The 17,701-nt window shown below is 39.2% G+C and overlaps 1 protein-coding gene across 2 annotated transcripts in view; it reads right to left on the reverse strand.

The window, feature by feature from the left end:
• The window catches only part of MPP7 (MAGUK p55 scaffold protein 7), a 351,927-nt gene that overhangs the window by 207,017 nt on the left and 127,209 nt on the right, over nucleotides 1–17,701 (reverse strand). For both annotated transcript variants that reach the window (XM_079768452.1, XM_079768451.1), the window contains exon 3: nucleotides 10,906–11,024. In XM_079768452.1, coding sequence (XP_079624578.1) covers nucleotides 10,906–11,024 — 119 coding nt within the window. The remainder of the gene's footprint in view (nucleotides 1–10,905; nucleotides 11,025–17,701) is intronic.

Below are 17,701 nucleotides of genomic sequence, written 5' to 3' on the forward strand. Positions count from 1 at the left end.
ATTGTGGTAGGAGGTGTGGGGAGCAGGTATATAAAAGCTATCTGTACCAACTAATCAGTTTTTCTATAAATCTAAAAACGTCTATTAATTTAAAACAATCCAATGGAGGGTGGGAGGAAATGGGCAAAAAATCCAAGCATACATTTTACCAAATAGCCAATAAACACATGAAAAGATGTTTAGCACCATTAATCATAAAGGAAATGTTAATTAATAACCACAGTAAGGTATATCACACCCATTAAGATGGTTACAATAAAAAAGTCAGATAAAATAGTGATGGTGAGAATATACAGAAATCAGAACCTTCATATACTGCTAATGGGAATCTAAAATGGTATAGCTACTTTGGAAACAGTCTGGCAGTTCTTAAAAGTGTTAAATATAAAGTTACCATTTGACCCAGCAATTCCACTCCTAGGTATACACCCAAGAGAACTGAAAACATGACCACACAAAATCTTGTACATAAATATTCTTAGTAACATTACCATAATAGCCAATATGTGGACACAACCCAAATGTCTATGAGCAGAAAAAGGGATAAACAAAATGTGGTATATACTAGTATGCATACAACAGAATAGTATTCGGCCATAAAAATGAATGAAGTACTGATACATTTTATGAGGTAGATTAACCTTAAAAACATTAAGCTAAGTGACAGAAGCCAGTCCCTAAAAAAAGGCCAAAAACACTTCCGGGCAAGATGGCAGTGTACATAAATGCAGCACTTACCTCCTCCTATAACCACATAAAAAGTAAAATTAACTACAGAACAACCAAGATTCAGAAATGCCTGAAATCTGGCTAAATGGAAGTTCCACAACTAGGGAATTAAAAAAGAAACCACATCGAGACTGGTAATAGGGGTGGGGACGCAGAACATGCTAACCCTACACCCACATGTGGCAGATAAAAATGGGAGGGATATTGCCCTGGCCGGATGATTCAGTTGGTAGAGCATCATCCAGTACACCAAAAGGTTGAGAGTTTAACTCCCAGTCACAGCACATAGCTAGGTTGCAGGTTTATCCCAAGTCAGGGAACGCTCAGGAGGCAGCCAATCGATGTTTCTCTCTCATATGGATTATTTCTCTCTCTCTCTCTCTTTCCCTCCCTCCCTCCCTCCCTCTCTCCCTCTCTCCCTCCCTCCCTCTCTTTTCCTACCTCCCTCCCTCCTTTTCTATCTCTATAAAATCAATGAGCATGTCTTTGGGGTGAGGATAGGAAGGGGGAAAAGGAGAGGTATATTTCAGCTGCAGAGGTGCTTCCTGAGGAGCAAGGGGTCGTAGCCCCACACCAGACCCCTAGCTCAGAGTTCCAGAACAATTAAGACAAGGCCTCATAACTTCTGGCTGTAAAAACCACAGGGATTGAGGCTGAGAGAGACATAGGGCTGCTGGAGTCCCAGGCAGTTCCTCTTAAATGGCCTGCGAACAGACTTATTGGGACTCACTCCATCGGAGCTCCAGCACAGGGGTAGCAACTTGAAAGGCACCTCCCTCCCTCTTCCTCCCTTTCTCTCTCCTAATAATAATATGACAGAAAACTTCCCTAATTTGGTAAAGGACATATAAGTCCAGGAAATGCAGAGAGTCCCAAACAAGATGAACCCAAAGAGGCCCACACCAAAACACATCATAATTAAAATGTCAAAGGTTAAAGACAAAGAGAGAATAAAAAGCAGAAGGAAAAAGCAGTTCGTTACCTAAAAGGGAGCTCCCATTAGACTGTCAGCTGATTTCTCAACAGACACTTTGTAAGTCAGAAAGGATTGGCAAAAAAACCTCAAAGTGATGAAAAGCAAGGCCCTAAAATCAAGATTACTTTACCCAGCAAAGCTATGATTTAGAATCGAAGGGCAGATAAAGAGCTTCCTGGACAAGAAAAAGCTAAAGGAGTTCATCACCACCAAACCAGTATTATATGAAATGTTAAAGGGTTTACTTTAAGAAGAAGAAAATAAAAGATAAAACATATGAACAATAAAATGGCAATAAATACATATCAATGATTGAATCTAAAAAAAATAAAAAATAAAAGGACAAACAGAAACAGACTCATATATACAGAGAACATTTTGATGGTTGCCAAATGGGAGGGGGGTTGGGAGGGTAGGTACAAAAGGTGAAGGGATTAAGAAGTACAAATTGATTGTTACAGAATAGTCATGGGGATATAAAGTACAGCACAGAAAATATAGTCAATAATATTGTAATAAATATGTATGGTGCCTGATGGGTACTATATTTATCATAGTGATCACTTCATAAGTTATACAAATGTCTAATCACTGGGTTATATACCTGAAATTGATATATAATGTATGTCAAGTGTGATTGAAAAATAAAAATTATTTTAAAATGAAAAAAATGACTAAATAAAAAGTTTCTATATAAAAATATAATAATTAAAAAATAATTTTAAAAGACAAAAAAACACATTATATAATTCCATTTATGTGAAATTTCCAGAATGGAAAAATGTATACAGACTGAAAATGGTTGCTTAGGGCTAGGAGTGAAATGGGGAAGGGGTGGGGGTGCGGATGAATGGATTGTGGGACAACAGCTCTCCGGTATGGGGTTACTTTATAAGATAATGAAAATATTCTAAAATTAATTATGGTGATGGGTTCACAACCTTGGAAATAACTAAAATCCATTATATTATATGTTCTAAATGGGTAAGTTGTATGGTATGTGATTTATATCTCAATAAAGCTATTATCAAAGAATGTTACCATCTAAGTGTTGATGACTCCCAAATAGAGTTGCCAGATTTCAGAAATAAAAACACAAATATTATATGGTTCATACTTATACTAAAAAATTATTCATTGTTTATGTTAAGTTTAAATTAAACTGGACACCCTGTATTTTACCTGGAAACCCTACTGCCTCAGTTCAAGATGCATATAGCCAACTATATAATAGGTAACTGTTTGGTTATTGGTACAGATCTCCTAGAGCCCTCTCCCAACCCCCAGTGGCCTGGCATAAACAATTAAGTGGTTGAATAAGAGGTCGGGGTTTGGAGGGTGTCCAGGAGCTGAGGTCAGCAGTTATTTAACAATGGGGGAGAGCAGTTTTAATATTTTAACAAATAGCACATATGCTGTGAGGACAGGTTGAATATCAGAATCCCTTTCTCAAAACGAAAACCAGCTTCATTCTCAAAACACTCTGCCACCTGAAAATCTCATGTCCCACCTAATCTCCATAATGCACTAAGTTATCTCTAAAAGAAAAATCTGCTATCTTCACTTTCCTGCTTTAAACCTTTCAATGTAATGGCTCCCATTGTGTTAGGATAAAATCAAAGCCATTCAAATAAGTTTCTATTTCTCTTTCTTGCACTGCTCCCCCACACCCTTCCTTGCTCTGTGTACCAGTCAAGAGAAGGTCAGCATCCATCCTAAAAGCATAATATTCACTCCTGCTTCTAGGTGTTTGTGTACGTTACTCATTCTGCTTAATTCCCCCTCCAATAAATTTTTACTTGACCAATTACTATTTAACATGTAGGTTTTAACTTAAAATATCAAATCCTCCAAGAGACTCTCTCCGAGTCCAACATTGAGCTACACACCTTGTGCTTTTCATAAAAGCTCAAAACATGATGCATTAATATGTCATATAATATTGCAGCTGTCCAGTCCCTCATCTACAACCCCTCTAGGAGATGGGCGACTCCACAGGGCAAGGGAGTGTGCCTGCTCTGTTGGAAATTTTTGCCCTAATGGTCTACACAGTGCCTGGCATATAGTAAGAACTCAACAAAGACAGTATGAATAAAGCAAGCAATCATCAAAAATTAAAACTATGTAAATAAATGTTATAAGAGTCTGGATAATACTATTACTTCTTTAAGACTGAAATAACAAAAATACATTAATTCAGTCATATTATTATTGCCATAGTTAGTTAGTTAATATTAATAAAGGAAGAGAGCAAAGAGAGAGACAGACATTGTTGAGCATATTCAGCTGGGAAGCATAAACCTGTTTGTTTCACCAGGAAGCTACAGCTTCATACCCCAAGGAATCGCAGCATCATCTCTCCAAGGAGATTAACACCCGTCCCTTTCCCCCTCTGATAGCGGATTGTTGGGGGTGGGGGGGAGAAAGAGATAGGCACACGTGCAGTAGAAGTCAGGGTGGTGCAGGGAAGGTGTTTGCCTGTGAGTCTAGCCTGGGGAACAATGGATTGGCTAGGGGGTGGACCCCATTAGAAGTGAGGGAAAACTTAAGAAATTAATTGGTTTGAAGAAGCTCCTGCTTAAAATCCCCAAAGAGTTCCCTCCTTCTTTTTTCCAAAGAAGACATACAGAGGGCCAACAGACACATGAAAAGATACTAAACATCACTAATCCCCTTAGTTCCCTACTCTGTGACCCACACTCACCCATGCACTCACCTATTCTCTCTTCATAGCCATGTGGCCTTAAGTAGCCGCATGGCCCACAGCCATGAGGACCCCACACTGCAACTGGGAACACAAGCTAATAAACTGGCCAGATGTTGGACTGGACTGGACTTTAATATGGAGCAGAAATTCTGGGCAGTGGCCTTAATTCTGGCCCCGCTGAAGTCAAGACTGGATGTCTTCCATGGCGAGAGGTACAGAGATGAAACCTTGGAGGGGAACCTACCCTTAATTTGACATCATCAATAAAGTTTTCTATGGAACCCCATCCTTCCACGGGGGCCTCAGGAAATTATTTTCCTCACAGCACTCTAGGAACTCCACTTCCACCAATAACAATATCAGGAAAGTTTTCTTGAGAAAAAGCTCAGTTGGTTGGATTATCATCCTGTGCCCTAAAGGGTCTCGAATTCTATTCCGGTCAGTGCATACCCAGGTTATGGGTTCAATCCCCGGTTAGGGTACTTATGGGAGACAAGTGATCAACGTTTCTTTTTCATTTCAACGTTTTTCTCTCCATATCCCTTCCTCTCTAAAACTAATATTAAACAAATGAAAATATCAATTTGTGATATGGTTGAAGTACTTCAGAATCACAAAATAGATAAAATTCAGAGAACTACCTTTTTTTCCCCTCTTGCCCCCGTTCACATATGCAACTATTCAAAAGGAAATGTCTGTCCTAGTGAGAGCAATTCAACAAGAAAAAGAAATAAAAGGCATCCAAATTGGAAAGGAAGAAGTACAACTGTCACTTTTTGTGGATGGCATGATTTTATCTATAGAAAACCCTAAAGACCATACACACACACACACACACACACACACACACACACACACACACAAATACTGTTAGAACTAATAAACAAATTCAGAATAGTTGCAGGATACAAAATCAATATACAAAAATTTGTTGCATTTTTAAAAAATATATTTTTATTGTTGATAGTATTATAGATATCTCCCATTATTACATTTTTATACACTAACAACAAACTATTAGAAAGAGAAATTTAGAAAACAATCCCATTTATAATTGCATCAAAATATTAGATGCCCAGAAATAAATTTAAGAAGGTAAAAGACCTATGCACTGAAAACTGTAAGACACTGATGAAAGAAAATGAAGACAACACACATAAATGTAAGATATTCTATGCTTGTGAAATAGAAGAATTAATATTGTTAAAATGTCCATATTACCCAAAGTAATCTACAGATTCAATGCAATTCCTATCAGAACTCCAATGGCATTTTTCACAAATAGAAGAAACAATACTAAAATTTGTACAGAACCACAAAAGATCCTGAATAGCCGAAGTAATCTTGAAGAGAAAAAAAAAGCTGGAGGCATCATGCTCCCTGATTTCAAACCAAATTATAAATCTATAGTAATCAAAATTATATGGTTTTGGAATAAAGACAGATAAAGAGCTCAATGGAACATAATAGAGAGCCTAGAAATAAACCTGTGCATATATGGTTAATTAATTTATCACAAAGGAGGCAAAAATAAGCCATTGTAAAACGAGAATCTCTTCAATAAATGGTGTTGGGAAAATTGGACAGCCACATGCAAAAGAATAAAACTGGACCAATATCTTACACCATGCACAAAAATTAACTCACACTGGATTAAAAACTTGAATGTAAGACCTGAAACCATAAAACTTATAGAAGAAAACATAGATTGACATCATTGTTGAACCTGACTCCAAGGGCAAGGGTAACCAATGCAAAAATAAACAAATGGGACTACATCAAATGAAAAGCCTTCTGCAAAGCAAAGGAAATCATCAACAAACTGAAAACAAACCTACTGACTGAGGAAAGATTTGCAAATCATAAATCTGATAAGGGGTTAATAGCCAAAATATATAAAGAACTCATATAATACAATTAACAAAACAAAACAAGACCACAAAACAAAACAAAAATTAAAAAATGAACTGAAGATGTGAACAGATAGTTTTCCAAAGAAGACATACAGATGGCCAACAGACACATGAAAAGATTCTCAACATCACGAATCATCAGTTAAATGCAAATCAAAACCACAATGAGATACCACCTCGTAACAGTTAGAATGGCTATCATCAAAATGTCTACAAATAACAAGAGTTGGCAAGGATATGGAGAAAATGGAACCTTCATGCTTGGTTGGTGATAATACAAATTAGTGCAGCCACTATGAAAAATAGTATGGAGGTTCCTCAAATAATTCAAAATATGATCCAGCAATTCCACTTCTGAGTATTTATCTGAAGAAAATGAAAACACTAATTCAAAGAGATATATGCACCTTTATGTTCATTGCAGCATCATTTACGAGAGCCAAGATATGGAAGCAATCTAAGTGTCCACTAATAGATGACTGGATAAATAAGATGTGGTACATATACACAATGCAATATTATTCAGCCACAAAAAATACAATGGAATCTTGCTATTTGCTATGTGGATGGACACAACATAATTTCACTTCTATGTAGAATCTAAAACACAAAACAAAACCAATCTCACAGATACAAAGAATAGATTGGTGGTTGCCAAAAGAGAGAGGGCTGGAGTAGGTGAAATGGGTACAATCTTGTAAAATAAATTAGCCATGGGGATGTAAAGTACAGCATGGAGAATGTAGTCAATAATATTGTATCACAAACCTGAAAGTTGCTAAGAAAGTAAATCTTAAAGGTTCTCATCATAAGAGAAAGAGGATAGGGACAGAGGACAAATAGACTTATTGTGGTGAGCATTTCACAATATATACAAACTAGTGACCCGGTGCATGAAATTCGTGCACATTAAAAGGGAATTAATTAGAGGAAATATTTTAATATTGCTATTTGCCCTTTCTCTATAATAGAAGTGTCAAAGATGAAAGAAAATTAGCAAAATGTGTATGAAAATCTTCCTCCTGTCAGAGTCTGGGGCACGCCATGGGAACCAGAGTCAAGTCCCCACCCACCCACGTGCGCCTTGAAATTATGCAAGACCCAGACCCAGCCGGCCCCACCCCCATTGGGTTAGATACAGGCCCAGCCAGCCCCACCCCCGTCAAGCCCTGCCAGGCAGGGGACGCGGCCTCAGGTCCCCCGGCCCAGCGCTGGGGCAAGGGGCGTGGCCTGAAGTCCCCCGTCAAGCCCTGCATGATGGGGGGTGCGGCCTCAGGTCCCCCGGCCTCAGGTCCTCCGGCCCAGTGCCAGGGCAGGGGGCGTGGCCTGAGGTCCCCCAGCCCGGCACCAGGGCAAAGAGTGCGCCCTGAGGTCCCCCATCAAGCCCTGCTGGGTGGGGGGCATGGCCTGAGGTCCCCCGGCAGCCCCGCCAGGCAGGGGGCGCAGGCTCAGGTCCCCTGCCCAGGCCCAGCCCCACGCAGCCTCAGCTCCCTGCTTATTGCTCATTAAGGCTCGTTACAGGAACTCGGCCTCCGCTGTGGGCGCAGCCATCTTGTTATGGCGTGATGCTCAATTTGCATATTACCTCTTTATTAGATAGGATGTCAAATCATTATGTTGCACACCTGACACTAATATAATATTATGTCAATTATAATATTCAATAAAAAAATGTGGCTCAATGCTTATTGGTGGTCTATGACAATCACTGGATCATGTGAATGCTAACATTCTTGTCTTGCCACACCTTTATGTATTTCCATTCATTTTTCTTTTAAAAAATATGTTTTTATTGATTTTAGAGAGAGAGGGAGAGGGATAGAGATAGAAACATGGATGAGGGAGAATCATTGGTCAGATGCCTCGTGCATGGCCTCTTCTGAGGAACGAGCCCACAAACCAGGCATGTGCCCTGACCAGGAATTGAACCATGATCTCTTGGTTCACGGGTGATGCTCAATCAATGAGCCACACTGGCCGGGCTGTATTTCCATTCTTATATACAACTAGAGGCCCAGCATACGATTGAAATTGTGCGAGGAGGTGTCCCCCCTCCTGCTATATGAGGAGGCACCCCGCGGGCCGCCGCAGGAGTCAGGCTGGACCGCCGCCGTGGGCAGCCGGCACCCACGCCTGACTGGCGCCGCAGGCAGCCGGGACCTGTGCCTAACTTCCCCCCAGGCCCTCCCTGGCCCCCCTGCCTGTGACCACTCCGGGCCGCCAGAGCTGCCGCGCCGGCTCGGACAGGCCCCCCTATCTCTGTCTCCGTCTCCGCTCTGGGCCTCACCTGTGCGCGCAACCTCCTCCTGTCCGGTCGTCTCATTACGGCATCCCAGCCTAATTTGCATATTACCTCTTTATATATTAAGATATTTCCTAGGTCTTCTATCAGTACCATCTTTCTTCTGATACTTCAGTAGATGAGTGGATAAAAAAGCTGTGGTACATTTACTCAACAGAGTACTATGCAGCAGTAAAAAGAGGGATCTCTCACCCTTTGGGACACCAGGGAGGACTTAGAGAAGTGAAATGTCAGTCAGAGAAAGATAAGTAACACATAATCTCACTCATATTGGAATCTAATGAACAAAATAAACTGACAAACAAAATAGATCCAGAGACATGGAAGCATGCAACAGACTGAGGATTCTCAGAGGGAAGGGGGAGCAGGGGAGGGAAGAGGTCAACCAAAGAGCTTACATGCATAAAGGCGTAACCCATGGACACAGATAATAGTGGGGTGAAGCCCTGGGGAGGGGACAGAAGAGGGAAGGCGGGTCAATGGGAAAAAATGGGACCTCTGTAATGCTTTGAACAATAAAGATAACATTTTAAAAGAAAAAAAAAAACCCTACGTTTAAAACGCAACAGTCAGTGTAACGAAGAATCTTTTTACAGATTGCTTTTATTTTTTAATAGAAATAACAACTATCTCTTACTTGAGTTTCTAGCTCCCACAGACTCAAGTAAGACTCTAAATTTCTTTCAGTTTGAGTTAAATGAGAGAACTGCGATTCATATTTCCAAAGGCAAGAGTGGCATCTCTGTCATTCATTTTGGTCTTTTGCATGCTAAGATACTTAAATTTTAATTTTTCCTTAATACTTAATAATGCCTACTTCCATTTGCTGAACCCATATAACAATCAAAGAACTAAGATTTTCACTGTTTTATTTGAAACTCCCAAACAACCTTGTCAACAGATATTTTAATTTCCATTTCATGGGTAAGGAAACTGAGATAGTATCCACGTTATAAATATACAAGCACACATGCATCCATTGTTTGGGGCATGTGTACTTAATGATTAAGGGGTGATGATGCCATTTGTAATATATTTTATCCCTCTGTCAAAGTGAATTGAAACAAATCCATACCTACCCAACTTCCACACATTCAACACAGGAATATTTCCATGGTTGCCTCAGTAAGTCATAAACTTCATCCACTATAATCCCAAAACTATTTCATAATACATCTCAGGAGACCAACTAAACTACCTAAAATTATTCAGAACATAACAATACCTTGGCAATTTTATAACAACTAAATAAGCAAATAAGACGTTCTAGGTTTTACATGTCATGCTAAAAATGCCACATATCAACACTTACACTTCTTGAGAATTGCCACTGCTTGAGGCACACAAATTTCAGCAAATTTTACAGGGAAGAAAAAGTAATAATTTTCCTGTCCTTTGAAGCAATTGCAATGCACAAGTTGCTCACTTTCAAATACTCTACATCAATTAAAAGCCTCTTATCAGAACAGACAACCATACAGACTTAGTGGAAGTAAGTACAGGTCTGGATATTGTTGAGGCATCATGAGTTCCTAGCTCCCACAGACTCTAAATTTCTTTCAGTTTGAGTTAAATGAGAGAAACTGCGATTCATATTTCCAGAGGCAAGAGTGGCATATTTTCCAGTAAGTTTCTTGTTCTCATTTTACTATTTTAAGAATTCTGATCACTCCCAGGATTTCTGTGTGGCAAGATCTGAATTCTGGTGACTGATCATTTTCATGACATGATGCTTTACTAAAACTGTCTCAAAACACTGTTTTTATTCGTATTTAGCTTCAGTGTATTTATACACAAAATACCACTTCAATGGCATCACGCCAAGAAAAGAAATAGCTTGCTAGAATTTCAGTTGACTTTGTTAAAGGAAATTATTTTAAATTAATGTGGCTACTGAACTGCTGCCATCCTTAACCTAAGAAAATATATTCCTTCTAATTTTTGCTATGAACATTTATTTATTTAAGTTAAATTCCAGCTCATGAATGTTGACCATAAAGAGTCTAAACCTTCCTGCTACTATTTCATATTCTTTTTCTAAACAAGGGCAACCACATATTTGCTGCATTAGTATGCACAGCAAAATCACCACCATTAAGTGAAATCATCTATGTATTTTTGGTAGAATCTTTAACAACTTCCACACCCATCAATGAAATGGAACAAGGCTGTTTTGTTTTCAGAGAGCAACAATTTAATCTCTGGTTTACTAGATGGCGCTCAAAATATTTTTCCATATGTTTTTCCACAAAGAGAATCTGACATCAGCATGGTTTACCTTTACCAGTGAATGCAGGCTTTTTTCACCAAACATATCCCAGAGGAAGGTTAGGTCTTCCTGGCTATCCACATGTGGCTGCAGCTGGGCTGGCAGCGCAGCCAACAGCTCATACAGACCTATAAAATGAAAATAAAACACAAAGCGTAATCTTAGAGTGATCTCATTAATTTCACTTAAGGTGTGTGTAAGTGACGGCTGGAACATGTCCTTTTTGCTGGATTTGTATTCTGGACCATCCAGCAAAACACTTCTCCAAAGAAGCCAAGGAAGCTTTTTTTATTTTTCAATTCCAAACTAGTATGTATTACTAGGCTAGCTTTTAACTTTCACAGTTGTCAACATTCTACAGTCCTCCAAGTTTACATAACCTGAGACAGAAAGTGTGTACAAGCTTTCAGTGAAAGAAGAAAAGGCATACATTCCTTCCCTTAATTGTTATTACATTCCCTCAGTGTTAGCCAAAGAGTGAAGTGAGTCACGAATAGGAAAAACGTCCTTAGAAGAACAGAAAATTGATACAGAGGTCCACCAAAAAGGTTTCATGGTTTCCAAATTGTTCCTTATTCAGCTTCAAAAACTTTGCATTATTTAATATCCAAAATAAGGTGTAAAAAGGCAGAATAAACCATACTTGGTGCTACATTACTGCAGTCACCCACTTTTCAAAAAAAAACACCCACAACGACTATGTAGAACTAAAGTTTACGTTTGACTCTAATTTGGGGGCTCTGATAGCTCTGAAAACGCGGTTACCAGGCGCTCCCCAATGGAAGCTCCTTGGAGCACAGTAGCGCAGTGTTCCACAGTAGCACACTGCAGAGCCCATCCATCTCGTTCGGGGGCTGTCAGACTCCTGTCCAAGAAATATTGCAATGGTGCTTGCCCAAGACTCTTCAGGGAGGTGACCTGGCAGAAGTCAATATCAACTCACAGCACATGTTTCATTTCCCAGTGGGATTACATGAGGTAAAAAGGACAAAATTCCTTTTATTTCTGTCTGCTGTCTACAAAAACACCAAGACCTCCTGGGATCTACAACACACGGCACTGTTGTTATTTCTGGTCTGAATAAGTGCTGCTGTTCATCACAGGGACAACTTTACACAATATTTAACAGCAAAGATCGTAGAGTAAATTATAGACAATTGATCATTTTATCTATTACCTTCCTAAACATTAAGTATTCTGATAATCAATAATAATTCACAACCAAATGCAGTAGTGTCCACTTTGAAAGATAGATATGTAATTTGAAAGATTTGATTAAATTCAAACATTCCTAGGGCTGTATTTGGCCAAAAAGAACTAAAATCTCTAGAAAAAAATTATGTCCTTAAGTATTCTTAGAGTTTTATATTTATTCCCTTAAAACCCTGGCATCCTGCCTAAAATAGCTCTTATTTGCAATTTAGTAAATATTTTTAAGGTATCTCTACACAACTCAATGTAACCAGGTCTCACTTCATGTACACACACACATACACACACACACATACACAAAGTAATCACCACTGCCAAAATCAGTGATTATGGTCAGAAGTGCAAAATATGAATTATATAAAAAGAAGGTAGAATATCACTATTTTATTACTGCTTTCAGGAATAGTAAAAAAAAAAAGTTGCCTACTCCTTGGTAATATGATTAGTTTAACTAATGGTACTAATTCAACTGTGATATAACTTCTGAGGTATAGCTGTTGGGGGGATTAAATGAGTTAATACATTAGAACAGTCTCTGACACATAGTAAGTATTCAATCTGTTTCATATGTAACTCAATGAGGTTCAGCCATATTATAATTGATTATATTGTTATTCATCATTACTACTGATGTTATTATTGATTATAATTTATTATATTGTTATAATTGATTATATTGTTATTCATCATTACTATTACTGAAAATGCAAAAGTTGGAGTCAAATAGACCTAAATTCAAAACCCAGGCCTACACTTTAGGTATTCCAAATAACTTATCTGAGCCTTGTTTACCTTATAATTTGAAAAAGAAATGGTAGCCTACACTTATGGTAAAATTGCACAGAACAAAATACACACACACACACACACACACAAACACACACAAGTACATGTAATATTGGTGAAATCTGAAAAAGGTCAATGGATTGTATCAATGACAATTTCCCAGTTGTGAATCTCTACTATTCTATATAATAAAGATGTAATATGCAAATGGTCATTACGCCATAAAGCGTACTGACCGACCGCATAACGACCGGATCACGGATCAGCAGGAGGGTGGGGCAGCGAGCTACAAGCAGGTGGCAGAGAGCTACAGGAGGGGGCAGGGCAGCAAGCTATGAGGGGGAAGCAGGGGGCAGAGGGAGCTCCAGGAGGGTGGGGCAGCGGGTAGAGAGCTACAGGAGGGCAGCAGCGAGCTACTGGCCTACAGGAGGGGTCAGGGCAGCAAGCTATGAGGGAGGAGCAGGGGCGGGGCGGGAGGAGCTACAGGAGGCAGAGAGCTACTGGAGGGCGGCAGAGAGCTTCTGGCGAACTACTGGTGCACGGATTTGTGCACAGGGCTACTAGTTGTTATATAAGAAATTACCATTGGAAGAAGCCAAGTCAAAGGTACACAGGATTTATCTTATAACATGTGAATCTACAGTTATCTCAAAATAAAGTTTAAACCAAAGAAGAAATTGTGGCAAATATGGTCGTCACAGGAATTCAATGGAACAATGCTCATGAGAGCATTTAGCCCTGTGGCTGCACAGAGTAGGCACTTGATAGAAAATAATGTTCTTCTTTCCTTAACAGGTCTCCTCTAGAATGAAAATGCCATTTCAACGCAATGGTTCAAAATCAAAACAGCAGCTTAGCTATACATTCCAGCTGGACACAATATCACACTCAAAATAAAACCACCCTCGTCTTTTACATATGGAAAGTGTTAACTTTACTCAAATAGTGCTTAACTTTTTGTGGAAATAAGTCATATTATGTATAAGTTTAAAACAATAATTTCTCCGTAAGCAAAAGCTCATAAACCTGAGTTTTCTGTTTTTTACTAGTTTTATGCAATCCTAATTTTTATGCCACCCTAATACGGTACTCTACTGACAACAGCAGTCATCTCTCCTTAGCTCCCAAAGACAGAAGAGATAGGACAGTGCCCACCAAAAAACTAAAGCAATGGTTAAAAGAGTTACTAGTGCATATGTGGTCTCAATGCAGGCAACACAGCCACTCACTTCCACTCAAGTAAATTATATAGGCCCTAGAAACCATCTCAGTCCATGCTTAAACTGGGTCTGCGATCTAACATATGCTTTAAAATACTTCCATATTTAGTTCCTCGCGTCCCAATACTGAAGAACACTGTGAAATCCAAATGTTTTTAGTTCTTCAGACTCAGAGACCAAGAATGAAATTTTGGATAGCAAGGCATATCTTTAAATTTTTTACCTAAATCTACTTCGTCCCTAAACATGAACTGGAATGGTGAAAGTTACCCTATGGTCCTCTGTAGTCATTCCAACGAACATTCATAGTACCTATGAACCAAGGGCTGTTCATGGCTCTAAAGGTCTGAGACACATGAGCCCCATCCTGAGGAGGTAGTTTACAGTGGCAAGAACAAGCACACAGACTGGTCTATTGGTAAGTGCAGGAAAGGGTTAGACTGCTGTGGCAAAGGCAAGGGAAGTGGTCAATTCCTTCACAGGAGGAAGGAGACTCAGGAAAGTCTTCCGCAAAGAATAACACCTGAGTTGTCTTTAAATGTTACACCCCTAAGGATCAACATTTATGAGTTCTTACATTCAGAATAATACGTTAGTCGCTGGGGATATGGCTAGGTATAGGATATTTCACTATCTCTGTCCCAGAGATCTTATAGTCTTGGATGACACAGAATACCTATCACATACGCCCAAACATAAAGCCACTCTGAATATCACTCTCTCCTATATGCCCAAGTAAACTTCCAAAACATATTTTCTTCCTGGTAAAATAATTAGATGTTTAGGCTACTAATGAAATGTTCAAAGACCTAATTGATTTTCAGTGATGTTGAAATATTTAAGTTATAATTTAGTTAGAAACACATATTCTTAATTACGTATTAAGTAAAATATTACTTTAGGTAGTTGGGTTTTGCTCCACTTGCACATTTCATGCAACCATTTTGTTTAAATTATCCACAATGACTTCCCCATTACAAGTGCCACTTGCAGAGTTAAAACAGATCATTTTTACTTCTAGATAAGTTATCTGATTTATAGCATTTTTTTTGAATTTGTGGGAGATGCTTTCAATAAGAATCTGGGTAAAGCAGACTGTTGGGTTTTTTTGTTTGTTTTTCATTTGTCCTGTAGCTCTATGTTTTCTTTCTCCCCAACAAAACCACTTAACTACTCTTTAAATATCTTCAATATTTGCAAATGTGAGCTTTTTAACACCCTCTCCAAGGAATAAGAAGAAAATCTGGCTTAAATGTCTTTGACTCCTTTTTTCTTTTAAACAATTCTGCCAGTGCTCTCTCAATAATCCCCCCAAAATAAGAATTTATGTTATATGAGAATAACTGTGGTTTCTCCATTCAATACATTTTTGTGTAACATAGAAAGCTTTCTATAAAGGTTTTTAAGGACTTGAATAGAAGGCAGCTCTCTCTTTTTGGAGAGATCACTTTAAAGAGGAAAAAAATCTCACCTTATACTTGGGTACGTTTGATAGAAGACATTGTCAAAGATGCACATAAAGAATTTCAATTAAATTATTTCATAAAAATGTCCCATCAAAGAAAAAGTAATATTTTTAAATAAGTGAGAAAAGAAAGCAACAACTAAAATACGTGAGGGGTCATTTGATTAGTATGTGCAATAATGATTATAACAATTTTAAAAAGAGAGGAATCAATAAAAGTCAGAGGCCATAGTAGAGCTGGCCGGATGTGAGCTAGGATCTGAGGAAAGGAAAATAGGGCCCAGAGGGAGCACTGTAGGTTGGAGAATACCCAGGTGAAAAGTCAGCAATAAATAGGTAAACCCATAGATTCTTAAATGCACTGAATTTCTATAAGACTGAAGAAACACTAGTGAGTACTACTCAAACCCAAATTTCTGCTTTGTATGTTTATATCAGTAATGGTCCAATCTGGAGACTAGGGCTATGCAGTAATTTAAACAGAGTTTAATATAAATAATTATTAACTGTTATGGGGATCATCTATAAAGTAGTAAAGGAAAATATCAAGAATACCTAGGGCTGGAGGGATGACTCAGAAGGAAACATCTTAGAAGAGGTGCTCTCGCCCCAAGAATAGATTCAGAGCTTGTTGGAGAAGGTGTGATTACAGCCAACTAGCTGACTGGGTCCCCCTGAGTCAGAGCTTGTCCACAGTCACTGAGCCAGCAGCAGACACCAGGGTTCAGGTAGGAATTGCTTCCACAGGATATATGTATGTATGTGTATATATGTATACACACACACACACACACACACACACACACACACACACACACACACACATGAAACCTGAGCGACAAGAAACCACAGCCAGGACTGGAAAGCCAAGATAATCACTATGGGAGCAGGTAGGCAGAAAACAGAAAGTGACTGACAGCAGAAACCACCCGGAAGCTGACTTCTGGGGTGCCTGAGTAGCTCACTGGGAATCTACCTATTCCGAGAGGTGTCGCTGAAACTCAAAAGTAAACTGTGCACCAGGTGCCACTAGAACTTGAAGGGGATAAGTACCATTGCATGCTTCCCACATGCTGCCAGCAACCCCATGGAAGAAGCATAAAGAAGCAAATGAAAAAAACACCAGGACAAGGAAGAGCCACCTCCTCCCCCTGCAATGTGCCATTAGTACCCTCTCCTGACAAAGCTTAGCATCATTCCAGCTGCAAAGAATATTTAAAGGGCCCAGCTTAATTTTCAGAGTAGGCAATGAAGTACAAATTTGGAGCTGAGAGGCAATAAAATGATACCTAGCTCAATATCTATACATAGATTTAAGTGTGTGGGAGGAGGAAGGTCTCTTAACTCTTTAGGGGAGGGATGTGTCTTTTTTAAAACATATTTTTATGATTTCAGAGAGGAAGGGAGAGGGAGAGAGAGATAGAAACATCAATGATGAGAGAGAATCATTGATAGGCTGCCTCCTGCATTCCCCACACTGGGGATAGAGCTCACAACCTGGGCATGTGTCCTGACCGGGAATCAAACTGTGACCTCCTGTTTTCTAGGTTGATGCTCAACCACTGAGCCATGCCAGCCAGGCAAGGGATGTTGTCTTTTTGCTTTTGTCTGGTGTGGCTTTCTGTTATTTGGTAGTGGGGACACAATGAAAAATATTTAAAAAGCGATTAGGGAAAGTAAAGGTTTTACTAATATGGATTTTAAAGGGGAACTACTACTAAATCAAAGGTTTGTATTTACAATGCTTGTCTATTTTATCAGTATGCTATGCCTGGACACAACAGCTCAGTTAGAGGACAAACTAAGACAAAGTTCTAAGTTCCACAGATGAAAACAAAAACAAAAACAAAAACACTCTTGCCTATCTAAATATCATTCTCTTAACTTCAACCTCCTCAGAAATGCAGGGGTATTATGATAATTAGACCGGACATCTTCTGGACGTCCTTCCAGACAAAGCCATGGTGGCGGGGGCTGAGGCAGAGGTGGTTAGAGGCGATCAGGCTGGCAGGGTAGTAGTTAGAGGCGATCAGGCCAGCAAGGGAGCAGTTAGGGGTGATCAGGCAGGCAGGCAGAAGTGGTTAGGGGTGATCTGGCAGGCAGGGGAGCAGTTATGAGCATC

This window comes from Cnephaeus nilssonii (assembly GCF_951640355.1).
Source record: "Cnephaeus nilssonii genome assembly, chromosome: 4".
Lineage (NCBI taxonomy): Eukaryota > Metazoa > Chordata > Mammalia > Chiroptera > Vespertilionidae > Cnephaeus > Cnephaeus nilssonii.